General features: G+C 42.0%; 1 protein-coding gene across 1 annotated transcript in view; it reads left to right on the forward strand.

Annotated features, from left to right (window-relative positions):
• LOC149459878 (alcohol dehydrogenase 1-like) overlaps window positions 1-26,215 on the forward strand; it is a 64,420-nt gene extending 38,205 nt beyond the window's left edge. The window contains exons 7-9 of the mRNA XM_089680571.1: window positions 1,991-2,120; window positions 5,881-6,019; window positions 24,775-26,215. Of these exons, the coding sequence (XP_089536697.1) occupies window positions 1,991-2,120; window positions 5,881-6,019; window positions 24,775-24,799 (294 nt within the window). The 3' untranslated portion in view covers window positions 24,800-26,215. The remainder of the gene's footprint in view (window positions 1-1,990; window positions 2,121-5,880; window positions 6,020-24,774) is intronic.
• The last annotated feature ends 1,767 nt before the right edge of the window (window positions 26,216-27,982 follow it).

Here is a 27,982-nt window from a genome sequence, read left to right on the forward strand (position 1 = left end):
GTAAGTAACTAAGGCAAAAAAAGGCAAAAAAAGGGGAAAAGGAAAAAAGGTACAGGCAAGAAGAAAAAAAACAAAACTAAAACAAAAAAAACAACCCCCAAATGAGCTAACAGTGGTAGATAATGTTCCAGTAGGGAACCACAGAGGAGCTACCACATAGAAAGTCCAAGGCACATCAATGAAGGATTTTCAAGTAGCTCTACGAGAGTGTCTCATCTTCTTTGATGGTGAGGCAGACCACAGTGGTGAAAGTGGCGGAGGCAGAACGTTGGATTATGATTGAGTGTGGGATGAAGGACTATGGGAAATGAAGCCCAGCTGGAGCAAGATCTTTTCTCCTTTGTGAAATGTGGAAAAAGCATAGGGTTTACTGTTATAGGTACATTGAAGCCTAAATGGTTAGGCCCAACAATAGCGAATGTCCCTCTGTATCAAGGTGGAATGTAGTGGTTTGAAGGATCTTCTACTCTGGATGGTAGTTGTAGAGATATCCGCAAAGATTTAAATTTTGTAGCCAGCAAGTTCCATGTCTGGATTTTCTCTAGCGGATTTCATGATTGCTTCCTTAATCTGAAAGAAGTGTGGTTTGATGATAATGTCTCTAGGAGGCCCCTCCGGTCTGGGGGGAATCAGGACCCTGTGGATGCGGTCAATTTCCATGTGGAGGTCATCAGTCTCTGGCACCGCAGATCACATAAGAGACTGAGTAAGGGTAGTGAGATCCTTCACCGATTTCGGGAGTCCCCGGATACGGAAATTGTAGTGTCTGGCATGGTTTTCCAGAGCGTCTATTTTAGTGTAAGCTTCTTCCAGTCGGTCCTGTAACTCAGTGATCATGTTAGAATTTTGTGACACATTATGGACAGTTGTGTCTACTTTAGATTCAGTGCTATCCAAACGTTGGCCTAATTCCTGTAAGTCCTGGTTTAAATCCGCCTCTAATTTAGTAGTAGCCTTATCCAGTTCCCATTGCAACAGATCAGCAAAATGGGCAATAAGGACTGAGTCCCCCGAATACTGCGGCGGAATAGGCGAGGATGTTGAAGATCCCTCACGGCTATCCAGATAAGGGTCCACACCACTATTTTGACTGAGGAAAATATCAGCCATCTCCTTATCCAGGACAGAGGTGTGGGAATCATGGCCTAGAGAGCAGGCAGAAGCCTGTGATGGAGATGCAGCAGGACTAGAAGAAGGATTGAGGGATTGCAGAAGGTCACTCACCCCCTTAATAAAAGCCATAGTGCTCAGATCATGGTCTCCACTGCAGGAGGTGCCAGCCTTGGTCTTCTGTGGAAGAGGCTTAACTTGGAGGGAAGAACTGCATACCATTGGACCAGAGCCGGGTGCTATCTTGCCACCCCTGCCTGCCACGAAGATTGGGTTCTGTTAGCTGCTTTGGCTCTTCCCGGCCGCATGACCCAGCATGGGGATGAGCTCTATAGTGCTTGGAGTTGACCGAAGCTTGTGCAGAGGTATGGTGCCGCTGTAGAGCGCTGAATGTACCAGGAGGGTGCGGAGCGGTTTACTGGGACATCTGGCCGCCTGTGCATGCGCACCCCAGGTTTTTTTTTACCTGAATGCATTCTATGGTCCACTTTGAAATGCTTCAGTATGTGGCCGGGCAATTGCTGATAAGATAAGTAAAAACTGCATTTAAAGCTATCCTAGGCAAAAAATTAGAATTTAACCCTTGCATTGCAGGGAAGCCCCATGGAAAGGGTAGCTTTTCAATTTTTTCATTAAAATTTATTATAGCTAAATACAATGTAAAGTAATACTCCTAAAAAAAAATATAAGTAAAAGCTGCATTTAAAGCTATCATAGGCGAAAATGAGAATTTAACTCTTGCGTTGTAGGGGGAATCCTACAGAAAGGGTAGTTTTACAATGTTTTCATTAAAATGTATTATAGCTAAATTGAATCTAAAGTAATACACCTTAAAAATATTCAGTACATAACTTTGGTATATTGTTCTATATTGTTTTAGGTTTCTGCAATTTTGTCCACCTACGCTGGCTCTGGTACCACAGTTATTATTGGAGTATCAACTGAACAAATCACATTTAATCCCATGATACTTCTAACTGGACGCACTTTGAAAGGAGCTTTATTTGGAGGTAATGAAAATATAATTCATTAATATTTCTTTTATGTGATCCAAAGGACTTTTGACATGTCTACAATTCCAAGTTACTGTTAATCATCCAGAAGCAGGAGAATTACGCTTAGAAAATATTTACATTGTCACATCTTTTGTTGAAACTTTATTTCATTTTATTTTGACTGTTGCTGATGTTGTGTATGTACCAGGGGCAGACTGACAACTCATGGGGCCCCCGGGAAATAGGGGATCATGGGGCCCCTGTGTCCTTGCCCAAACTCAAAACAGCCTATGAAAAAGGTACAGTTGCAAGAAAAAGTATGTGAACCCCTTGGGATTACGTGAAGTTTTGCATGAATTGGGCATAAAATGTGCTCTGAACGTCATCTAAGTCACAACAATAGAAGAACACAGTCTGCTGAACATAATACTACACAAACATTAGATGTTTCCATGGTTTAATTGCACATAACATGTAAACATTCATAGTGCAGGGAGGAAAAAGTATGTGAACCATTGGACTTAATAACTGGTTGACCCTCCTTTGGCAGCAATAACCTCAACCAAACGTTTCCTGTAGTTGCAGATCAGACCTGTATAACGATCTGGAGTAATTTTGGACCACTCCTCTTCACAAAACTGTTTCAGTGTAGCAATATTCTTGGGATGTCTGGTGTGAATCGCTCTCTTAAGGTCATGCCACAGTATTTCAATCGGGTTGAGGTCAGGACTCTGACTGGGCCACTCCAGAAGGCGTATTCTGTGCTGTTGCAGCCATTGTTTTGTTGAATTACTTGTATGCTTTGGGTCATTGTCCTGTTGCATCACCCATCCTCTGCGGAGCTTCAGTTGGTGGACAGATGGTCGTACGTTTTCCTGCAAAATGTCTTGATAAACTCTGGAATTCATTTTCCCATCAATGACAACAATCCGTCCAGGCCCTGAGGCAGCAAAGCAGCCCCAAACCATGATGCTCCCTCCGCCATGTTTTACAGTGGGGATGAGGTTTTGATGTTGGTGTGCTGTGCCTTTTTTTCTCCACACATAGTGTTGTGTGTTCTTCCCAAACAACTCAATCTTGGTTTCATCTGTCCACAGTATATTTTGCCAGTAGTGCTGTGGAACATCCAGGTGCTCTTTTGCAAACTTCAAACGTTCTGCAATATTCTTTTTGGACAGCAATGGCTTCCTCCGTGGTGTCCTCCCATGTACTCCATTCTTGTTTAATGTTTTCCTTATTGTAGATGTGTCAACAAAAATGTTAGCATGTGCCAGAGATTTCTGTAGGTCTTTAGCTGACACTCTGGGATTCTTCTTTACCTCATGCAGCATTCTGCACTGTGCTCTTGTAGTCATTTTTACAGGACGACCACGCCTAGGGAGAGTAGCAACAGTGCTAAACTTTCTCCATTTGTAGACAGTCTGTCTTACCATGGACACATGAACATCAAGGCTTTTGGAGATACTTTTGTAACCCTTTCCAGCTTCATGCAAGTCAACAATTCTTGATCGTAGGTCTTCTGAGAGCTCTTTTCTGCGAGGCATGGTTCACATCAGACAGTGCTTCTTGAAACCAGTAAACCCAAAACAGGTGTGTGTTTTTTAAGGGCAGGACAGCTGTCAGCAACACATCCAATATCATCACACTGATTGGAGTCAAGGTTGGCTCACTCCTGGCTCCAGTTAGCTCTGGGAGAAGTCATTAAGCTAGGGCCTCACATACTTTTTCCTCCCTGCACTGTGAATGTTTACATGTTATGTGCAATTAAACCATGGCAACATCTAATGTTTGAGTAGTATTATGTTCAGCAGACTGTGTTCTTCTATTGTTGTGACTTAGATGACGTTCAGAGCACATTTTATGCCCAATTCATGCAAAACTCCACGTAATCCCAAGGGGTTCACATACTTTTTCTTGCAACTGTACCAGGGGCATCTCATGGGGCCCCCTACTGACCCCAGGCCCTCGGGCAGTGCCCGAGTTTCCAAATGGTCAGTCCACCCCTGGTATGTACAGTGGATTTCTGTACTCCATTCAAAAACTAAATAATGTCTTCAAGGAAGAAAATAAGAAAATATATTAAAAAAAAAACTTAAAAAGGACTAGGAGATTTCTTACTTAAAGTGTTACTAAACCCAGCACCCTGCATCCACTATATATAGTCTCCTACAGGACACAGGACATAGAAATTCAATTATTTTAGTCATTATAAATGGCTAAATACCTTTTCTCATCAGCATTTGGAGCAGCCTTGTGACTTCTATCAGTGTCCAGCAGAGCACTGGTAAAGCTTGTAGGATGAGTTTTCATTCTTCTCTAGGAGGATGCAGGACCTCTGACTTCTGTCTGGACGGTGTTGATCGGCCCTGTGCTTATCACATGCTCCCTCCCAAAGAAAAAAAAAAACTCTAGCAATATAAACCAAACTGAGCATGTGCAGAGTGACTCTAAACCTCTGTTCTATCAGGAGATGTTTAAAGAACAATGAAAGAAGGGGAGGATCAGAGAAGACAGGATCAAACATCCTTTTTACACAATGTGGGGAATTAACCCCTTAGGTTCCTCAGTGAGTATAAGCATGCTTCACTGCATATACAGACTGATTTTACTTTGGTGGGTTTTGTAACACTTTAAAAGATGTATATAAAGGTAACATTTTTTTTTAGTTTTAAGATAGAATGTGGATGGGTTGGAACCTCTGTCAGAGTTTTATTGCTGCTTGTGAGGAGAATAACCCCAGTTCTAATGACAGCTGCCTTAACGGGCATTGCCCTTATTTTGGGTGATTTCCTTTCTGTTGCAACACCAGGACTAAAAGTGAAGGGAAATCTCCTCAATAGGACAGATTTTTACATGGGTTCTAATCATTTCCTACTAAGAAAAAAAAGTTTGCCTCTTAATACATTTTAATAATCACTTCTGGGTTTTAAAACCCTGGGTTAAAAATGGAGGTAACGAAGACTAAACAGGTACTCAGGTGTATTGAAAAGATACAGTAAATACTGTATATACAAAGGATATCTAGAAATGTACATAAGTAAACACACCTTTTTCCTGTAACTGTTATTTGTACACTATTCTGTAAATGGACATGTGTACAGGATTTGAACAGTCTGCTAATAACCTCAGCAGACAAAGCAAAAATACTTTTTTTCATATATCATAAAATAGTGCCGTGCATATATCTCTATAACTTCATATATGAATTAAAGCATCCAATCCATGTGATTATGCAACAATAGTGAATACGCTGAATACAACTTAAAAGTCCATAATGTGTGCTTGATCCGTGCGTTTATAATTTGTTCCCAGACAGGTGCTCTTTATTGCTTATATCCACATATTTTCCTATAGCTTCTCCTCCAACAGAGACATACATACATACTCTCACCTCCTTTTATGACCCAAATTGCATATTTAAAATACCACCTTTCCCTTTTAACTCGGGTGGGTATACTGTGTAGATGACTTCACTTTCCTCCTCAATGCTGCAAATGGTCTCGTCTCCTTTTTATCCCACATATTCTCTGCATATGTAAACAGAAATGCTTGCCATAGTGTAGTATATAAATATACTGTGATTTATTAAAATAAAAAAAAAAGAGAAAAAGCAAAGTGCACTCACATTTAAAAGTGTCCTGCTGGGACACCACAGTAAAGAACCTTGTTATAATGTATTTTCATTGTGTTCAGGAATTTCCAAGATGGCGGCTCGTAAACTTCCTGTTTAGCAGCTTGACATCATTGGCCTATTCACATTTTTTTTCATCCATAGGTTTGAAGAGCAAGGATTGTGTTCCTCAGCTTGTATCAGATCTGATATCAGAAAAGTTTAAATTGGATGCTTTGATAACTCACCGATTACCTTTTACTGAAATAAACAAAGGATTTGAGCTTTTGCATAAAGGGGAAAGGTAAGTTGTCAATGTCAGAAATAAAAACAAATAATCTGTTGAAGAATTTGATATTGAGTTAGAAGTACACAGTTCAGTCTTTTGTGCTTTACCTTTATCACAGATTAGCAGGGAGACCTGTATAGAGTGCCTGTATGGCATTGTATTGTGTGTATGTCTGTATACATAGTGCATAGGGCCTTTGCGCCTTGCACAGCATGCACTAAAAGCTCCTATGATCTCTCCAATTGTCCAGTTGTCCAATTACTGTGGTTCACAGAAAGTTTTTTTACAGCCAGGCAAATATGGACTGTACAGTCTTTTCTGTTTCGCCAGTTGGTGGCTTTAAAAGTTCCTAATCACATTTTCCATTTTCTTCTTATTTCCTGTTGTAGTTGATAGAGTTCAATGGCTCAAGCTGAAGTTTACAAAAAGATCTCAGATAAAACGTATTCCAATTTGACAGCTCTATCCCCTTGAACCTTTTCTGAATAGAGACAGCCCCTGAAAGGGAATCATTTGCTACTCTCTCAGCTAACCCATTAGGATGCAAGTGGAAGGGGTTTACATTTCTCCCAGATTTCTCTTCTATGCAGGTTTCAGACAAAGCCAGTTTAGTTCATGAAGGATTACTTACTTGGTCCTCAGTATTACTGAGATTTTGGACCCTGTGGTAAAAGTTAAGAGTCAGGATGAGGCATTCCTACCTGTCAGGCTTTAGATTTAGCTGGCCTAGTTAGGCTTAAGTATGCTACTCATATGGCTATCCTTTTTAGAGGAACCTGACTGACTTAAATGTGTCTCTTAATCTCTGGAGTCTTTTCAGAGGACCACATTGTGTATACCCAGAATGTGATAGATGTTCTGTGAGTACAACGCTTTTGATTTTTGGAGCTAGTAGGAAGGTCCACTTTCCCACCAAAGAAAGAACTGTGTGTACCACCCTCCTATTGTATTGTGGGCAGAGCCAGGACAAGGGGTGGGCGGGAGGGTCAGCTGCCCTGGGCGCAATGGTTTACTTTAGGGATGGGAGCACCTTCCTTCTGTTACAAGGCTGACAGGAGTAGAGACAGCTGCAGTGATTTTGACAAGAGAATGACTGTGGTGCATAGGTGGAACATCATGAACCAGGAAGGGGAGTGGGTGGCACAGTTAGGCATATTTGGGCTGGGCACTGGATGACCTTGTCCCGGCACTGAGTGTAGGGTGCTAGGTAAATTTAGCTAGCTCCTCTATAATCAGAGAAGGGATTGATTGTTAAGGAATGCTCAGTGTTTTCTTTGGACCCAGTGGAAGCATGCTTGGCTGTGTGTACTCTAAGGGGGATATAGGACCAAATTCACTAGCAGCTCTTTAGGGGGTGTGCTACATGTGTAGTAAGTGTGAGAGAGGCAAGGGTTTGGTTTTTTTGCAGCATCAAATAAACATAGGCATCAAAAGTAATAAAACTGATTGTGGCCAGTTTGAAGCCTCATTGGCTGTGTGAAATATAAGTAACTCTTTAAACTTTTCAATAGTTTCCCTTTATTTATTACTACTAGGTCTTTTGTAAGTGATCCTAACACCAACATGTCATCTGTAAACAACAGCGGCCATGTCAAAGAAAAAACAGCCTTTGCTGCAATACTCACCTTCCCTCTCCATCACTGTTCCCCATCAAGTGAAAAAGAAACTAGTGTGGGGTTTGCACCTAATTAACAAAAGGATTGAAACTAACCTATATCTCTGTCAAATTGCATCTGGTATACAGGATGCGAACTGTCTGCTAATAACCTCAGCAGACAGCTCACAGGGATCACTGCTCATGCAGTGAACGCACTACACAAGCAGAGCATTCATACAGGCAGGGAAAGCTCGCTTCCAGCTAAGAAGGGTAAGGGCAGGAAAAGGGAACAGGATCAAGCAGCACATAGCTCCTACTTAACAAAAGGGTTTGTGCCCTCTCTGTAAATTAGAAGAAAAATATGCTCCATTTCTCACTTTAGATGAGAGGCGCACTCTTCGTTAATTCCTCCCCTTTTTTACAGTTTACCTACAATTTATAAATTTATTTAAACTCAAAAACAAGAATGCAGAGTAAAAGAAAAAGTGTTAATGTGTTTTATTTTGGTCTACAGTTTCCATTGGTGATTATCTGAACAGTACAGATGTATACATTGTTCCTATAGTACTTTACTATTTTGAAAGTGAAAATTAGTGGCTTTCAAACTAAACTCTTCCTGTTTTCTACCAATAAAAAATAAATTAGCCAGTAGCTGTAAAAATAAAAAACAGCTTTTGGCTTTTGTTCCAATACTCACCGCCTCTTTGTCACTGACAAACCTCCCTGCAACACACAGTTCTGCAATCTCTTTCTGGAATGAATGACATTATCCAACCCATGTCTCGTAAGCCCAGGCTGTTATAGATACATCCCCTGTGTAGTAGGTTAAAATGCCATTCTTGGCTCACAGTACCGCTTTACTGAGCAAAAGTTGGATATGTTTATTTTTATTCCTTGTTATTTACTGACCAGCTTTTTAAAGAGGTACTGCAGGTAAACATCTCAGACTGTATAAATTACAAATATATATGCTGCATTACCCCTCAATACTAACCAAAAGATTTCTAATTTTAGTCCGCCATTCTTTAAAGGATAAGTTCACCTTTTGCTAAAAAATAATAAATGCACATTTTTTTGCAGTTAAAAAAATGTGCTTTTATTTTCTTTTGTTGCTTGAACCTGTAAACCATTGCACCAGCGATCAGCAGATCGCTGGTGCCATACAGGTCCCCTGCAGACCTGTCAGTATATCTGCTTATATGGGATGTACGGGCAAGCAGATATACTGACAGGAAGAATCCATGAACTACCACAAAGTTCCAGAGCACCATGGTAGTTAATTTAGAACTACAAGTCAACAGCCGCTAAGGCTGTCGGGGTTTTCATTTTCTCATTCACATAGGACTGTGAAAGAGTTATGCAGCCGGGTGGGTGGAGCTAGCTGTCAAAGGGGGGGTAACGGGGGAGCGTGGGCTGGTCTATTCATAACATATAACAGGTTACACCTTGAATATGGGTTTAACATGTAACATGTTATGAAAGGTGAACTTATCCTTTAAGTACACATTGTTCTGCTAATCAGAACGTTTTCTCTTCCACTGCCTGCTTTTGCATTGTTGCCTCCTGGTTCAGTTTTACTATGCATTGGGTAGAAGTTGTGATGCTAAGTAATTGTCCAATGAACAGGCTAGGCTCCATGCATGCTAGCTTAAAAAAAAGCGCCTTGTTTTTTTTTCTGTCCCTAGAAGCAAATAGTGTTATCCTATGTGTCCATGCACACTATTATAGTCTAGGAGCGTTTCGCTGACAAGTCTGTACGTCATACGGACCTGACAGCAGGGGGTTTTATACACAATCCAGTGGCTGCAGCCATCGGTATTGTGTCTAAAACTGACAGGTATACACCTGCCTGTCAGGTGGCTTCGCTGTCGCCGATTTCTTCCACAGCCCCTGGCGACAGTGACTCCCACCCCACAGGCACGCTCTCGCCATGTATTCGGGCTCTGCTTGCCCATCTGCAGGCCTGGGGAGAGCCATGGCAGGTGCCGGCAGGTGGAGGGGAGAGAGGAGAGGAGAAACGTGTCTGCTTTTCTCCCCTTCTTTGTGTGACCTGGAAGGCGATGTTCATGACGTCACTTCCAGGTCATGGCTGTCACTTTCCCTGATAGAATAGCCAGGGAAAGATGTATTGCAATGCGGTTTGCATTGCAATACATCTAATGGATCACAGAGAAGACATGGAGGGTCTTTTAGACCATCATCACAGCTGCGCCATTCAATCTGCCGGAACCGGCGAACCCAGAAGGAAGACCGGATAAAGATGGAAGCCCTGTCAGCGGTGAAAGCACACCGCTGGAGAATTTTATTCCAAGGTAAGTATTTCATAATATGCTAGTATGCGATGCATAATAGCACATTGTGCCTTTGCCTTGCAGTGGATTTTTTCTTACATTAAGGACGCTGTTTACTACCGCTTTAGGTACATTTAGTACATTTACTGCAAGGCTGGATCACTTACATGTAAGTGATATAGCTTCTTCTGTGTCCTGACCTATAATGTACAATGTAATACAGCACGATTTTATCAGAAGGTCGTGGCCAATGATTTATGGCTGAGACCTGCTGCAGCCAATCACAGCAGAGAGTCTTGTGTTTGCAAACACACATGGCACTGTACACAGATCAGAGTTCTGACTAATTGTTCTACCTGCAAAGCAGGGGTTAAAAAGAGCCTTTCGGAGGGCAAGTGCATCATGAGCTACCTCTTGTAGCAACACAACTGTTAGCTATGGCTAGGAAATTGAATACTGCAAAATGTGAAATAATTACATTGCTGAGCTGTTTATCTTTTTGGAACATCATTTAGACTTACACTAATCTCTCAAAAAACATATGAAAAATGTGTAAAGCAAGTAAAGATGGACAGTACAACTTAAAGCCAACAGGGGGCAATGCAGTGATATCTGAAGCACTGACCATGGAAATCAATATGCCCAGAACAAAGTGTGTCCAGAATCTTTTATCTGAAGAAGAGGGGTTTGTTTTCTGTTAACACTACTGAAATTAACCAAGACTGAAATCTCAGACAGGCACATTTCTTACATTTTATTCTAGTCTTGTGCCTGCATGTGTGATACCACACTTTGAATCAGTGTTAAAAAAATGAAAGTCTATTATCTACAAAATCAATTCCTAAATTATTGCTTTCTATAACATGATATTCTAGGGAGTGAGAAGTAACAAGATATGTTATACTGAGAAGATATAAAAGATGTACTCATTCTAAGAAATATTATTAAAGCCCATCTCTGGACAAATTTTAAATGCAAATAAAAAAACAGTCAGCAGGTGGTGTGCTTGAGGCTACTCTTCTGTATTTCACTATATACTCTTTTACTGTTATGCTTTGAATAAACAGAATAGCCTGTGGTATTTTATATCCTGCTATTCCTTATTATTATACCATATGTACATTTTATTAAGGTCTGTTCCCTGTCTGCTAGGTCATATGGACCTGTAGTATTTAAAAGTGTGCAATTCCTTTAGAGCTCTATGAATGGAGGATGAGTGGATGAATGAAAGGGCCATCTCCTCCATTCATAGAGGGCTTTACAATGCTGGAAGCTATAGTATAGCTTCTATGAATAGAGGAGGGTTACTGGAGGGGGGCAGAGGATGGAAGATTTCAACTAGAGAGGGTAGACACCAGCACATGGCACACCATTCAATGTAAATACCGTCCATTGTGCAGCATTAAAAAAAATGTAACTAAGGCTTTAAAGATAGCTAATAGTAGTAGCTCAGTGCTTCAAATGTATGTACTCAGTTTCTACTATATGCAACTGCAAAGGTAATGGTTACTAGGGATTAATAGTAGGATGATCATGAGTGGTGACCACCGCAGCAAATTTGTCCATGTACTCCCAGTCTAACACAGGATTTTTTTTCACTAAAACATAACTATTCACTATTTGTTAGACCCCTCATTATTCAATACAACAACCCTATCTCAAAACTTAATGTAATTGTACAATTTCAAATGTTTTTGTTGGTATTCGTGTAGTTATATTCCCTGTATTGCTTGTTTGCCTTACCTTGTAATTTTGGGCTCACATTTTGTGTACATGTATTCATTCACTTAACTTGTCCCTTTTCACTAAAATTACAGACAACTTCTTTTTCGAGGTCATGCAGAATCCAATCCATGCCTCACCATTTATCTGTCAGAGAACTCATGTGATGAAAACACACCTCTTCCCTTAATTGCTCTACCAGCTTGTGGCTGCTCTGACCTGCAGAACACTAGACTGAGAGACTCAGGGATTGTGGGATATATAGTTTCTTTATAGGAAGTGTCAGTCCTTAGACTACAGATAGAGGTAATACATTAACCTGCAGCGATAGGCGGCATGCCTTATGCTTGCACACAAACAGAAACTTCTGATACCAAAATGGGAAGATTTACTCTACTATAGGCTGTGTGTACAGAGCAACAAATTACACATTGAAACTATATGATCAATGCACATCTTAGGTAGGTGAAATACACAAGGTGCAGATAGGAAAGTTTATAATGCCTAAAAAAATTAAACATTTTTGTTAAAATTATTAAATGTTAGTGTAACAGAATAGATAACTGGCTGAGAGATAGAGTAGCAGGTGCAAAGTTAGACACAATAATCCAAAACAAGTTCAAGATGTCAAAGAGCATGGAATACACAGCAGAAAAACACAAACTAGAATATAGAACTGCACAAACATAGACTCTTCACAGCAATGACTCTTTGGTTCAATCAATATATCGTGTGACCACATAGCATAGTCTCTAAAAGGCTTGCTGTTGCCATCACTGCTGATGCCATTGCCAAAGCCTGTCCTATCAGTCTGTTGTGCCCAGGGGCGGACTGACAACTCATGGGGCCCCCGGGCAATAGGGGATCATGGGACCCCTGTGTCCTTGCCCAAACTCAAAAAAGCCTATGAAAAAGGTACCAGGGGCATCTCATGGGGCCCCCTACTGACCCCGGGCCCTCGGGCAGTGCCCGCGTTTCCAAATGGTCAGTCCGCCCCTTGTTGTGCCATGCCCAGTCCTGAGTTCCTGATAAAGATTGCCTAGCGTTGGAAGCCTGCCACCATGTAGGGGGACTGCTGGAATCTGCAGTCTGCCCTTAAGAATGTCAGTTGCTGGACACTCCCAAGATGGACTTTCATCCTTTGCAGGTATGCTGGGACAACCACAAGCCTGAGTTAAGGATTAGGGAATGTTTGGAAAACACTGTTCTCTGTGTTCTGTTATGCTGAGAGTTTTTAGTAAAGCTTTTGAAACTTTGTCCTTGCCTGGTTTGAAGTTACTAAATAGGTGTAATGCAACTAACCAGCACATTTTGCGCTTAGTTTACAACTTGGGTCAGTAAAGCACATTGGGGCATGAAGACACAAGTGTAATGGAGATTTACCAAGCAGCCTGTCATAAGCATGTGTCTGTGACAAGTGGAACAGCCTCTTGCAGCGAAGGAGTTGTTGTCAGCATTCCCCCTGTAAGCTGTCTGTCTCCCAAAGCAACAGGAGCAGATCAGCACCCCAGAGATCTGTGGTCTGTGCACAGTTACGGAAGAGGAAAAGTTAATACAGAACACATAAGGAGCCTGTGCTAGGTGCTTGGTACGTCCCCATTCCATTACAGGAGGTAGCAAAGATGTGCTGGATAAGTGGAGTGGGCATAGGCTCAACATGTCCCTCCTAAATGCCTCAGAGACAGTATTATTTATTTATTTCAGGTACTTATATAGCGCATATAACATATATATTGTACATTCACACCAGTCCCTAACCCTCAAGGGGTGTGCAATCTATGGTCCCTAACTCACATTTATTCATACATACTCAATTAATCTACCAGCATGTCTTTGGAGTGTGGGAGGAAACTGGAGTACCCAGAGGAAATCTACGCAGGCACAGGGAGAACATGCAACTCCAGGCAGGTGGCACCATGGTTGGGATTCGAACCAATGACACAGGTACTGCAAGGCGGAAGTGCTAACCACTTAGCCACTGTGCTGCCCATGTATGGTGTACATTGACATGGGGATGAGAGCGTTAACAGGAGTGCAGTTTATTGTTCAAGTGTACACAGTGTATTGAACGGCCATCTCTACAGTTGGAGGCTCGCCTTAAGGTTATCCCTGAAAGCAGCCTTAGCCTTGATTCAGGGCATTGCTGGGTACGGCACAGTAAAGGTACTTCATGTGCAAAGCGAGTGACCCTGTCCAAGGTGCCTAGGGTAGCCCAGAAGAACCCACCCTGGGGTAGGCCTTTCACGTGACCTGCACTTGGCACCCTAAAAGGAGGGGAACATGGAGAAAGCACTACCCACAACAGCCACAACCCCACAGCCCAGTCTTCATCCTTAATGAAGTCTAAGTTAGCTGTGGTAACCAAGGTGAACTGGTTAAGGGATCCAAGGCCCAAGGACAAATTGCTATGCCACTAGAAATGGATTACTCTGATTGGAGGGTGCTCCCCATATTAGCTGGGTCTTCTGGGGAAGATGTGTGTTATTAGTCTCTTGCCTGGCCGCCCCACATGCCAATTCTGACAGTGGAGGACAGCTCACCTGTCTGCAGATTACTTGCCCAGCTACCTCTGCCTCATCAGCTGTGGCCTCTCTGAGATTCTGAGGGAGGAAAGATGAGAAACGTATGTTCCCTGGGCATGTCCAAGAACCCAAGGAGTTATGGGAAATTGAGTTAAAGGCGTTTGAGCCTGCATCTAAGCAAATGGGCACTCTGCTACCACTGGCAGTATCTGGTTTCTGCTCCTTTAGACTATGCACTGGTGATGCCCCATAGTCTTCCCACAGCCTCTTGGGAGAATTCTAAATTTCATGAAGATGCTCATATGCACTGCACATGGGGAGTTAACAAATATCCACTTTCAGGTCAGTCAGGCTCTTGTACTGTGCAAAGAGGAGGCAGCTAACAATTACACTGTGTGCAAAATTTTTAGGGCAAATTGTATTTTTGAGGATTAATTTCATTATTGAACAACTACAGTGCTCTTGGTTATTCCAAATGTTAATAAACCTCAAACCTGAATATTTAAGAAAGTAATTAGTGTGCAGAAATATTATCCAACTAAACGAAAAACAAACATTTTCCCATTTCACTTGTTTATTTTCATATGTTAACATGAGAATAATAAACAAATTTAAAAAGAAATATTTCTGGCATTTAAAAAAAAAAGCAGTGACCAATATAACCACCCTTCTTTTTAATAACACTCGTAAGTCTTCCATCAGTTTTCTGATCTGTTGACTATCAGCTTTTTGTGCAACAACCACAGCCTCCTAGATACTGTTCAGAGAGGTGTACTGTTTTCCTTCACTGTAAATCTCCCATTTAAGAAGGGCCCACACGTTCTCAATAGGGTTTAGGTAAGATGAGGAAAGGGGCCATGTCATTTTTCTTTCATCTTTAAGGCCTTTTCTGGCATGCTACGCAGTGGAGTACTTTGATGTAGCATTATCCTGCATAAATATCATTGTCTTCAGCGTGCATGAGAACTAAATGATAAAGAAGAGGAGGGGGAGGGATTTCAGTGACAACTCGGTTTTGTTTTACTGGGACACGTTGCAACCATGATTTTAATACGGGACAGAGCTCCATTTTCGGGATTTTGCACGGAACAAGAGCAGAGTGGGGCACATGTCGCATTTTTAGGGCTGTCCCGGGTATTTCAGGACTGTTGGCAACTATGGTACCATCTGATAGCATGCTGTTGCTAATCAGCCTACAATTCTGCATCCAGTTGCTTCGCATTTTCAAGCAAAGGATCTTGTGCAGAAGGGTGGTACCATAAGAGCAAAATGTGCATAGTATTTAGCCAGCTTAACTCTTAGACCTTATTCAAACAGGTTTCAATTTGTATAAGAGCAATGTGTACAGCAAACATATGCAAAGCATTTGTATTTGCAAAGACTTCGGCAGCTTTGTTAAAAACTAAGGGCTAATGTACACAGGGCATTTGGAAAACTCTTCTGACCGCTGGAAACTGACTGCTAGAAAATATAGGTTAAAAAAACGTCAGTTTAGCCATGTTTGCATTCCGCGTTTATGCTCGTTTACATTTAGAAGCATTTTTAAAAGATAACCTCAGGAGACCCTCCCAAATGCCCAGAATGCACTGAAAAATCTTAAATTAATTAACTATTTCAAACATTTTGAGAGAAATAGAGAGAGCAGAAGCAGAGAGAGCAGTATGTGTTGAGATTACCTATGTTTACTGGTTGTATTCACTATGGATCCCATCATGAGCGTAATGCAGCACGTTCTACCATTTTTTTTATTGCACGCGAAACCTGGAACTGACTGCACTGGTGTACTAGGTCCATTTGAATACATAGAAAATGCTTTGCATGCATTTTTGATGAAGAAAAAAGGCTCTGGACAGCATCTGGATATGGACCTATACACAAACGCCTGTTATCGCGGTTAACCACGTTTACAAGCGTTTACAAGCATTTGGCATTTGAAACGCCGGTCAAATCTACTCTTGAACCCAATTTTGGTGCATTCAAGAAAACAACTGTAAACTTAACTGCCTGTAAACTACTGTTAATGACTATGTGTACATGGACACATAGGAAAACATAAAGGAGAGTTCAGGGGCTGCTGAAAAAACCGCTGAACAGCTCCTGAACGTCAGTTTAGCAGCTGCAGTGTACATGAGCCCTAACTCCATGTTAGTGTAATACCCTGCTAATTACACTAAGGGGAGTTAGAATCCTTAATGATTAGTCAGGAGCTGCTAGCAGCTCAGCTGTAATAGCCAGAGGGGTCACATTTGGGTCAGGGCTGAGAGACTCTATAGGCCAGCCTCTCTGGAATTTCCCCCTGCTCTGAGATTCTCAGGGAGGGCCTTGAAGGCAGTTGGTGGACCTGAAGAGTTGCTGGCTGCACTTCTTTAGGGACTTCAGCCAATCCCAAACAGGAGGCTTGGCAAGGGGCTGGACTCCTTAAAAGGTGTTAGAGTCTGCTCAGTAGCACGTGTGGGAGGAGAGTGGAGTGACAGTGTTGGAGAGTAAAGGAGGAGGCTGGTGGGGGAGGACCATCAGGAGGCCCACTGGGATGGGGCCTGCCTGCAAGCCTGGTTCTGGAGAGGAGGAAAAATCAGGATTCACTGGTCCCCTGGGAAAGGATTCCCTGTTTGGCAGGAAGGAACCATCCAGTTATCAAGCCTGGTAACTGCAGCCATCCACAAGCTGTGCAGGAGAGGAGCTAAGTGAGTACACCTACAACCCCTGGGTGAATAGGGGAAATAGCACTCTGGTGGGAAACCAGATTGGCCCCCCTGCCTAGTGGCTGTCCACCTTACATAAGGGAACAGAATCTGGGTCTCCTGCTCAGGATTAGAAAGAAACTTTGTCTTTTGGAGGTGCTGGCTAGCATTCCAACCATGCTGTTGAAGCCTTAAAGGGGAAGTTGTATATAGTCAGTAAAGTTGTCCTCGAAGTTCAGTCCATTGGGTATCCTATACACCCCTATCCCCTATGTAAGTTCAAATTCCCTAAATAAAAAATTAAAAAAAACAATGCTCAAGGCCTGATTTCTTGTGTGTGAAACCGGAAGCGACAAGGATTTCGACTTGTGTCGATATGGGCTTGAACAAGCAGCAGATCACACCGATCTTGGAGTGATCTGATGCTTTGGAGGCCAGAGGAGAGCTATGGAGTCTAATAGACCCCAGAACTCTTCAAAAAGAGTACCTGTCATGCTTTATGCTATCATATGGTTACATTCTTTGCGATTGCAATAAAAGTGATTTAAAAAATAAAGTTACAATGTGAAAGAAAAACTAAACTAAAATTTAAAAAAAGTTAAAAAGCCCATGTCCCACCGTGCTCACTTGCAAAGGTGAATGCATGCATTGGTCCCGCACTCATATGTAAACGGCGATTGCACCACACATGTGAGATATCACCGTGAACATCAGAGCTAGAGCAATAATCCTATCCCCAGGCCTCCTGTGTAACTCTAAACAGGTAACCTGTAAAGGTATTTAAAGCGTTGCCCATGGAAATTTTTGGATACCGCAGTTTGGCACCTTTCCATGGACGTACGCAGTTTTAAAGCATGACATGTTTGGTATCTATCTACTTGGTGTAACATCATCTTTTATATTTTACCATAGAATCAGGTATTATATAAAATTTGTTAAAGTGTATTTACTCCAAAAAAAATGTGCGTTTGCAAAACCACTGCGAAAATACAGTGTGACATAAAATTATGCAACACCCATCATTTTTTCTCTAGGGACTCTGCTTAACCACTTGAGCTCCTGAGGATTTACCCCCCTTAATGACCAGGCCTCTTTTTGCTACTCGGCGCTGCACTAATTCAACTGATAATTGTGTGGTCATGCAATGCTGCACCCAAACGAAATTTACGTCCTTTTTTTTACACAAATAGAGCTTTCTTTCGGTGTAATTTGATCACCTGTGCGCTTTTTATTTTTCACGTTATAAACAAAAAAAGGCCAAAAATTTTGAAGAAAAACAATATTTTTTACTTTCAGCTATAAAAAATATATAGTAAACTCAAAGTTGGTTATAAATTTAGGCCACAATGTATTCTGCTACATGTTTTTGGTAAGAAAAAATCCCAATAAGTGTATATTGATTGCTTTGTTATAGCGTCTACAAACTATGGTATAAATACTGCAATTTACGCCATTTTTCTGCTATACAGCGCTGCGCTAGTTTAACGGACAATTGCGCGGTCATGCAATATGGTACATAAATGAACTTTACATCCTTTTTTTCCCCACAAATTGAGCTTTCTTTCGGTGGTATTTGATCGCCTGTGCAGTTTTTATTTTTTGCGCTATAAAAAAAAAGGCTGACAATTTTGAGGAAAAAAAAACAATATTTTGGACTTTTTGCTATAAAACATGTCCAGTAAAAAAAAAAATGCAAAAATCAAATTTAGTCATAAATTTCTGCCAAAATGCATTCTGCGACATGTTTTTGCTAAAAAAAAAACCCAATACGTGTAAATTAATTGGTTTACGTGAAAGTTACAGCGTTTACAAATGGCGGGAAAGATACTGGAATTTTTAATTTTTATTTATACTAATAATGGCGCCGATCAGCGACTTTTGGCTGCAATCAGCGACATATGGCGGTGACCAGCGACTTATGGCAGGACTGCGGGACATTTTGACACGGGAGGGGAACTGACTTGGGGTCACTGACATCCCCAGTGACATCAATACAGTGATCAGTGAAAAAAACCACTGAAACTGTACTAATGTCACTGGGGAGGAAGGGGTTAACATTTTTAGAATTTGCTGTGTAAGGGGAGTGTTTTACTAGGGGGCGGGGGTGTGTACTGGACGGGGGGAGGGAGGGGGGAGCTGATCGAGGGAGAGAAACTCTGTAGCTTCTCACAAGCTGTCAGAGAACTGACACAGAACAGGGCTGTGTGTAAACAATGCAGCCCTGCTCTGTGTCAGCGATCACCGTCAATCGCGGGAAAACGGCCGGTAAAAAACGGCCGTGACCCGTCGGCTGACACTTGCTGCTGACACCCGCGGGACAGGTAGGGCAGGCACGCGCCTCGCAAGCGCCCCCTACCTGTTTTGAAGGCAGTCGTTTTAAAACGTGCTTTTGCCTACGAGTGCCGCCCTGCCACCATTTATATGCGGTGGCTGGGCGGCAAGTGGTTAAAAATTATTAAAATATATAATGTTTGAAGGTTCTAAGTAGTTTTCTAGCAAAAAGTTATGTTTTTTTTTACATGTAGGAGAGGAATATCAGAATTGGCCAGACTGGAAGTGGTTAAAACAATTTATCAGGACAAAAATGAGTTACTATTGTGATTATTGTTATTGGTGGCACAGGTTTCAGGGCAGATATCCAATCCCTTATTTCACTATTACTGATCTGGAAAAAGTATGTGTGTATCAGGTGTCCGATACTTGACATGCATTTGTCAGTGACTAACCACGCTTTGAAGGATGGATGACAACCTTGGAACTTGTATCCCCAAAAACAGTTCAGCAATGAAATTTCCCATAGTTTTGCAGAGACAGGTTCCATTTTAAACATTTAGTAGTTTGTTACCTGAAAACTATTGTAAAAACATATCAGGAAAGTTGTTTGAACTTGCTGAATGCAGACGTTCCTTAGTATTAATCCTTTGGCACCATGGGCATAATCCTAGTAATATTGTTTTATTGCAATTGCTGAACCTGGGAATTCTTTAGACACATCTCTGTATGTAGAGTCGCTCTTCACTCATAAGAGCTTAATAGCTTATTATACGCCCTTTAATTACACTAGTCATCTTGTGCCAACACAGCCAAGCTGTTTGTTATTTGGAACCAGAAATGAATCATAAGAAAAATATTCCAGCTGAAACATGATCATAGCTACCTTGTATGACTTCTGAACTCTTTAGAACGCAGCATGTGAAAACAAGTTTGATGTGTATGGGGACTGACAATTACAGAACAGATCAGAAAAAAGCAATTACTTAGTTTGTGTTTAACACTGATCTCCACCTATTGTTATACTTTTCATAGTTTGTTTAGGCCAGCTTAGCCCAACGTGTCCTCGCTAACCTGTGAGGCCACTGCATGTGCAGTATAACCTGTATGTAGCTGCGGCTACATACAGCATACCGCGCTATGTTATGGGTGTGAGCCAAGGCTTCCTCTGAGCCTGTGACATCATAAGCCCGCCTCTCTGACTCAGCCAATCAGAAGAAGCTTTGTAGTCGATAGAATACATCGCTTACTCTGAATGGCTGAGATCCACTGTGAGAGGCTTTACTGCATTCTGGGTATGAGACTGGAAGTCTCGGCTCGTACCTGGAACACAGTACAGTATGCTACCTCAGCTACGTATGGTTTATAATGCACATTCAGCGGCCTCACAGACTAGAGCGGGACATAGTTTGTTTGAACTATGTAAAGTATATCAAAAGGTGGAGATCAGCTTTAAGGTATAAAGTATTTAAGGTGTAAACTCTATGGCTCTAAGGCCTCTTGCACAATGCAGCTTTAAAAAGCTCAGTACAGCTTTTTTTTCACTGATCTAAAATGCAGCCCATTGTTTACAATATGCCTGTACACACAGACGTGTAAACAAGCGCTGCATATTTGTAAACAAAATGGAAAATTCTACGTTCCTGGGCAACATTTTGCTCTGGTACATGCACAAATACGTGCATACGAGTGTAAATATTAATAGATTTATCCTAGGAATCTATTGTAGGTGCGAATGCACAAATATGCACAAATAAGCTCAAATCCAAGCATAAATACAAGTGAATGCATGCAACGCAAATGCCTTAAATTATTATTATTATTATTATTATTATACAGTATTTATAAAGCGCCAATAGTTCGCTCAGCGCTGTACATTACAAAGGGGGACAGAACATGTGACAGAACAATACCAATACAATGCAAAACATGAGGGGATCGAGGGCCCTGCTCTTTCAAGCTTACAATCTAGGAGGGAGGGGATGGTGGCACAGGAGGAGATAGCTGTGGGGGATGGAGTGGTAGGAAGAGTGGAGGAGGTCGGCAAGTTAACAGGGGGCGGGGTAGGCTTCCCTGAAGAGATGGGTTTTCAGGGTGCGCCTAAAGGAGAGGAGAGTAGGTGATAATCTGATGGGTTGGGGCAGGGAGTTCCAGAGGATGGGTGACACCCTGGAGAAGTCCTGGAGGCGGGCATGGGAGGAGGAGACCAGGGAACTAGAGAGAAGGAGGTCTTGTGAGGAGCGGAGTGTGCGTGCTGGGCGGTACTTGGATATTAGGTCAGTGATGTAGTTCGGGGCAGTATGGTGGACAGCTTTGTACGTCAGCGTTAGGATTTTGAATTTGATCCGTTGCGCAATCGGAAGCCAGTGGAGGGATTGGCAGAGGGGGGTGGCGGAAACGGAGCGGTTGGAAAGGTGAATGAGTCTGGCAGCCGTATTCAGGATGGACTGAAGCGGGGATAGCCAGCGGCGAGGCAGGCCAGTGAGGAGGGAGTTGCAGTAGTCGAGTCGCGATATGATGAGGGAGTGGATGAGCTGTTTAGTGGTTTCTGGAGTTAGGAACGTGCGGATTTTGGCGATGTTGCGGAGGTGGAGTCTGCACAAGTTTGTTAAAGAGTGGACTTGGGGCTGGAAGGATAGGTTGGAGTCTAAAATGACACCAAGTACTCTGGCCTGCGGGGCGGGTTTGATGGTGGCGTTGTTGGACATGATGGAGAAGTCAATGGGGGGTGGTGTCCGGGCTGGAGGGAAGACAAGAAACTCGGTTTTGGAGAGGTTCAGTTTAAGGAAGTGGAGCGACATCCAGTCTGATATGTCGCTCAACAGGTGTGTGATTCGGGCGGAGACCGAGGGGGTGAGGTGGGGGGTTGAGAGATAGATTTGTGTGTCGTCGGCATAGAGGTGGTAGTTGAAGCCGTGAGAGTGTATGAGTTGGCCAAGGGAGGAGGTGTAGATGGAGAAGAGAAGGGGCCCGAGGACAGAGCCTTGAGGGACCCCAACAGAGAGGGGGAGTGAGAGGGAGGTGGTGGCATTATAGGTAACGCTGAAAGAGCGTTGTGACAGGGAGGATGAGAGCCAGGAGAGAGCAGAATCTCTGAGGCCGAGGGAGTGTAGTTTTTTGAGGAGGAGGGGGTGGTCGACTGTGTCAAAGGCCGCAGAGAGGTCAAGGAGTAGGAGCACTGAATAGTGGCCATTAGCTTTGGCGGTTAGCAGGTCGTTGGAGAGTTTGAGTAAGGCAGTTTCGGTGGAGTGTAGGGGACGGAAGCCGGACTGTAGGGGATCGAGGAGGTTGTTGTCGTTGAGGTGAGAGCATAGGCGGGCGTAGACTAGGCGCTCGAGGAGTTTAGATGTAAATGGGAGCAGGGAGATGGGTCTGAGGTTGTTCGGGTCATTGGGGTCCAGGGAGGGCTTTTTAAGTATGGGGGTGATGTGTGCATGTTTCAGAGGGGAAGGGAAAGTGCCGGAGGAGAGGGAGAGATTGAAGATGTGGGTGAGGGAGCATAGGATGGAGGGGGAGGGAGGTTGTAGGAGTTGTGTGGGGATAGGGTCAAGGGGGCAGGTGGTGAGGCGGGCATCAGAGAGGATCTTGGAGACTTCTTCGATGGTAGTAAGGTCAAAGGTGCGGAGTGTTGGGGGAGCTTCAGTATGAGGAATGTAGGGTGGGGTGGGAGAGGAGGTCAGAGCAGTGGTGGGGCCGTGGGAGAGGGGTGTAGAGGGGGTAGCTGAGTGAGGGGGAAGGGGGTTGGAGGGAGTTTGAGCAGCGACGAAGTCCCTGTGGGTTATGTCGAGGGGGAGGGGGGATGAGGGGGTAGCTGTGTAAGAGGGGACGGGTTGAGAAGGCGTGTGAGTTGCGGCAATGTCCTTGCGAATTGTGTCAATCTTGTTTTTGAAGTGATTGGCAATCTCAAGGGCAGTGAGTGAGGTGCTGGGTGGAGGTGGGGGTGGCGAGAGTAGAGAGTTGAAGGTGGAGAAGAGTCGGCGAGGATTGGAGGAGAGGGCCTTGATGAGGGTCAGGAAGTAGGCTTGTTTGGCAGTATGGAGGGAGGAGGTGTAGGTGTGGAAGGCAGATTTGTATCGGCTGAAGGCTTGTTGGGATTTGGTTTTGCGCCATAGGCGCTCCAGGGCATCCAGAAATACCGATGCTCAGACATCAGTACTATGTGCCAGAGGCCCAACACTGAACTTTTTTAATGGCTCTCCTTTGGTCTGTTTACAACAACATTCAAAATGTTTTATTATCTATTGAAAAAAAATTAATTCTCAAAAATACATGTTGATCCTGATAGGAATCCAGTAGGCTCTTACACTTTGTAACCCAAAATACTCTCACTACAATCCGAATAAAAATATTACAAGTGTGCAACAATATATTGTCATCAGCTGGCCAACACTGACGTGTTCCCACATAAAGCCTAAACTTTCACCTATAAAAGTATAGTGCTGCTGTAAACATATATCAATACAAGATAAATAGTGGAAAAGATAAAATCAAAAAAGTGTCCAGCGTGCTGCAAATAAATATAATTTAATATAAAACTTCAAAATATCCACCTTTTTATGTAAATAAACAAATGGTACCTAATAATAATATACAAAAATGAATTAATTCAGTGTAAAAAGCATTGAATTGCTTCAACATATGCCAATCATTAAAGCAGCCCAAGTCTGCTGCCCATAAAGAATAAAGTGCTCAGTGCTGTAAACAAAGATTCCATCCAAGTGCTTCACCCTTTGTTCTCATATACATTGTCACCTCTATTGTTTACCCATAAACATTTTAACCACTAGAGCTCAGGAAGATTTTACCCCCTTCATGAACAGGCCATTTTTTGCTATAGCGCACTGCACTGCTTTAACAATTGTGTGGTCGTGTATGTGAGATAAAACCTCGCCAATCCCTAATCAATTGCGCTTTCATGCAATACTGTACCTAAAAAAAATTTATATCATTTTTTCACGCAAATAGAACTTTCTCTTGGTGGAATTTGATCACCACATAAACAAGAAAAAAAAAGGAACATTTTGAAAAGAACAATATTTTTTACTTTCTGCAATAAAACATATCCAATAAAAAATTATAAAAAACTAATTTCTTCATAAATTTTGGCCAAAATGTATTCTGCTTTTGTATATTGATTGGTTTGTGTGAAAGTTTTAGTGTCTACAAACTACGGTACATATAATGCAATTTTTATGTATTTTTTTGTATACAACTAATGGTGGTGCTCAGTAACTTATAATGGGACTGCGATAGTGCGGCAAGCAATCTGACACTCACTAATCTCTGGATGGTGAGCAGCAGGGCAGCCGCTCAGCATGCGATCTAAACACTAGCAGCGTTCACTGTAGTATTTAGGCCTACTATACTGATATCCAGCTTCCAGGGGGATCTACCAAGTATGGAACATATACCTATATATACATTGTTTCAAGATGTTTATATCTGGAATTCAGCTGTAAAGGTCCAGTAAATACTGCTTGCTAATATTAATTGTATACAAGTTTAAAATTGATACATCTATATTTTTGTGGTATTCTTAAATAATATACAGTATGTGACAATTTTAAAGGAAAATTCAAAGCTGTAACTATTATCTTCCTAAACATGCCCCAAACCGACTAAAATATTTAATTGCTTATTTTGTGTGAAAGAGTCTTACACTGTTTTTTTTTTTTTTTTTTTGCAGCATACGCACAGTCCTCCAGTTCTGATTTCAAACATCAGCCGTTCTTCTGGTCCTTATAGAAGGCTAAATTAAGAATATGTTAATTTTTGGAATTTGTCTATTTCCTTCATTTCACAAGAAAAATACAGTCAACATATTAATCAGCTAAAAAGACTCAAATCTCAATACGGGCGTACTTGTTTAACAAAAAAGTTTTACACACATCAGCAATAACCAAATACTGAAGATGAGGATAATCTCTTTAGCTATGTAAATATGTAGAGGGAAAGTGTCCTGGCAAACAAGAACCTCTTCATTGTCATTGTGCTACTATTGTTATGAGTCACTTGTCAAGAAACAAAGCCAAGCAATCAGAATGATAACCAGGGGCAAACATTGCCAGAAAGAGGCAGACACTATGGTACACATATCTTACAGAAAAGGTTCTGTGTGGAGCAGATTAGATTTTTTTTCTGTGACTTCAAAGAGTATTTCCAGTTTTGCAACCAAATTAGAAAAACATCTAATTAGCATAATATTTAAAAAATGCTGCTTACCTTTTTATCTGCTGAAAGTTCATAATTAAATTTCTCCTGCATTGTAGGGGGCTGGGAGTTATGTTTACCATAACTAACTCTATCTGTATTGTGCTGGCAGATCTCATTATTAGTTGCTAGGTCTGCACAATAGCTGTCCTAACAAAAGGCTGAAGATCTGAAGGCTTGGGTGGTACATTGGGGTTGATTTACTAAAGGCAAATAGACTTTGTACTTTGCAAAATGCAGTTTCTTAGTAAATTAGCAGAAGCTCTACTGACTTCCATTATCCATTCATGTGCAAGCAAAAGTGCTGTTTTTTTTTAAAGTTTTCTTTCATGTGATTAGGTATTCTTTTCAAAGTGAAGCTTTACCTCATTTACAAGCTCTGGAGCAACTGCACTGCAAAGTGCGCAGTCTATTTGCCTTTAATACCCATATGGAAGAAAAATAAATAATATGTAATATATAATAATATATAATATGGACAAAATTGTAGCATTTCAAATATATGACAATATATTTGGGAATAATATTTTTAAAATATATTTCAAATATATTTTTCGTCCATGTGGGTAAATCAACCCCATTGCATGTTACTGCACTTTAAAAAAAAAAAATGTCCTTCAGTTTGACCATTTTTTGCACATTTAGTTTTCTAAAGCACAACAAAAGTTATCAATAGCATCCTATATACAGTTGCAAGAAAAAGTATGTGAACCCCTTGGGATTACGTGGAGTTTTGCATGAATTGGGCATAAAATGTGCTCTGAACGTCATCTAAGTCACAACAATAGAAGAACACAGTCTGCTGAACATAATACTACACAAACATTAGATGTTGCTATGGTTTAATTGCACATAACATGTAACATGTTCTTCTATTGTTGTGACTTAGATGACGTTCAGAGCACATTTTATGCCCAATTCATGCAAAACTCCACGTAATCCCAAGGGGTTCACATACTTTTTCTTGCAACTGTATATAATACTGCTTCAAAGAAACAACTAGAACAACAACAACAACAACAGTTCAGGTATGCGATGCAAATGGGAACACAGAACAAACATATGGAGGTTGATTTACTAGAGGCAAATAGATCGTGCAGTTTGCAAGTGCAATTGTTCCAGAGCTTAGTAAATGTGAAGTTTCACATACCCAATCACAAGCAAGAAAAATGAAAAATAACATTTTTGCTTGCATGTCATTGGATGATGGAACTCAGCAGAGCTTCACCTCATTTACTAAGCTCTGGAGCAACTGCACTGCAAATGCATAGTCTGTTTGCCTTTAGTAAATCAATCTCATAGTGGAGGGTTTCCAAATGTGATTGCAAAAAAGAGAAAATGCACTTTAACGTGAACTTATGATGATATATGGAAGCGGATTTGTTTTTAAAATCAGTACTGAGTAGCCAAAAATAACATGTAGTCAATAAAGGCTGAAAGCGTGAACTTCCAAAACAAATAATGAGATGAGAAGAAAGTAGATAATACTTCATAACATAATCAGTAAATGGAAGGAATATGAGAGTGAAGGGAAAGGTGAAATAATAAAGGTCCAAAATGAGGACCAAAAGGTGTAACAAACAATAAACCGTGACCGTGGGCAAAAAGCACAGAAATGATCAGGGAAAAATAAAATTAAATCACAGTAATAGTGGGACATATGAGTCCGTCACAACATAAATGAAATAATGTGAATACATCTAATGAGACAGTGGAGCAAAATCTTTACTGGAGAGTACTGGCATATTGACACTGTTATGCATTTTCAGGAGTTGTGACACAGTGCATAAGGTCAAACAGGCAGCAAATGTCAGGCAACGGGTGACCACCAAGCCAGATTCTTCAGCTTGAAAATCAGGTTTAAAGTATGAATCCCTTCATGCCACCACCTCCCAGCCCTTTAAGAGGTTCTAAATGCTGGGAGGTGGAGGCGGGCCTGATCATGTGACCACTGCGATTGGCTGTCACAGTGGTCACATGATTGGAAAGCTCTGGCTCCCGATTGCCCAACGCATCAAATTCAAACTGCTAACTCTGACCTACAAAGCCATTCACAATGCCGCCCCGAACTACATAACCGACCTGATACCCAAGTACTACCCTACCCGTGCCCTCCGCTCCTCACAGGACCTCCTACTCTCTAGCTCCCAGGTTTCCTCCTCCCACACCCGATTACAGGACTTATCCAGGACTTCTCCCATCCTCTGGGACTCCCTATCCCAATCCATCAGACTGTCACCTACCCTCCTCACCTTCAGGCGCACCCTGAAAACCCTCCTCTTCAGGGAAGCCTACCCCAACCTCCCCTAACACCCAACCTCACCTAACAACTAACCTCCTCCACTCCTCCCACCACTCCATCCCCCACAGCCATCTCCTCCTGTACCACCTTCCCCTCCCTCCTAGATTGTAAGCTCGAAAGAGCAGGGCCCTCGAACCCCTCTTGTAGTGTATTGTTACTGTCTTGTCTCATGTTCTGTCCCCCTTGCTACTGTACAGCTCTGAGCATACCCTTTGGCGCTATATAATACTGTATAATAATAATAATAATAATATGCATCTGGAGCTTTCCAGTACTTGCTGGTAACTGTGGTGGGAACACTCAGGGCGCTGGCCCTCAATGTAGAAAATGTTTACATAGGGACGCATATATGTGGCCTCTGGGCATTAAAGCCCACCCATGG

The sequence above is a fragment of the Staurois parvus genome, unplaced genomic scaffold (genome assembly GCF_062004578.1).
Source record: "Staurois parvus isolate SC_StPar_1 unplaced genomic scaffold, SC_StPar_1.0 ptg000244l, whole genome shotgun sequence".
Lineage (NCBI taxonomy): Eukaryota > Metazoa > Chordata > Amphibia > Anura > Ranidae > Staurois > Staurois parvus.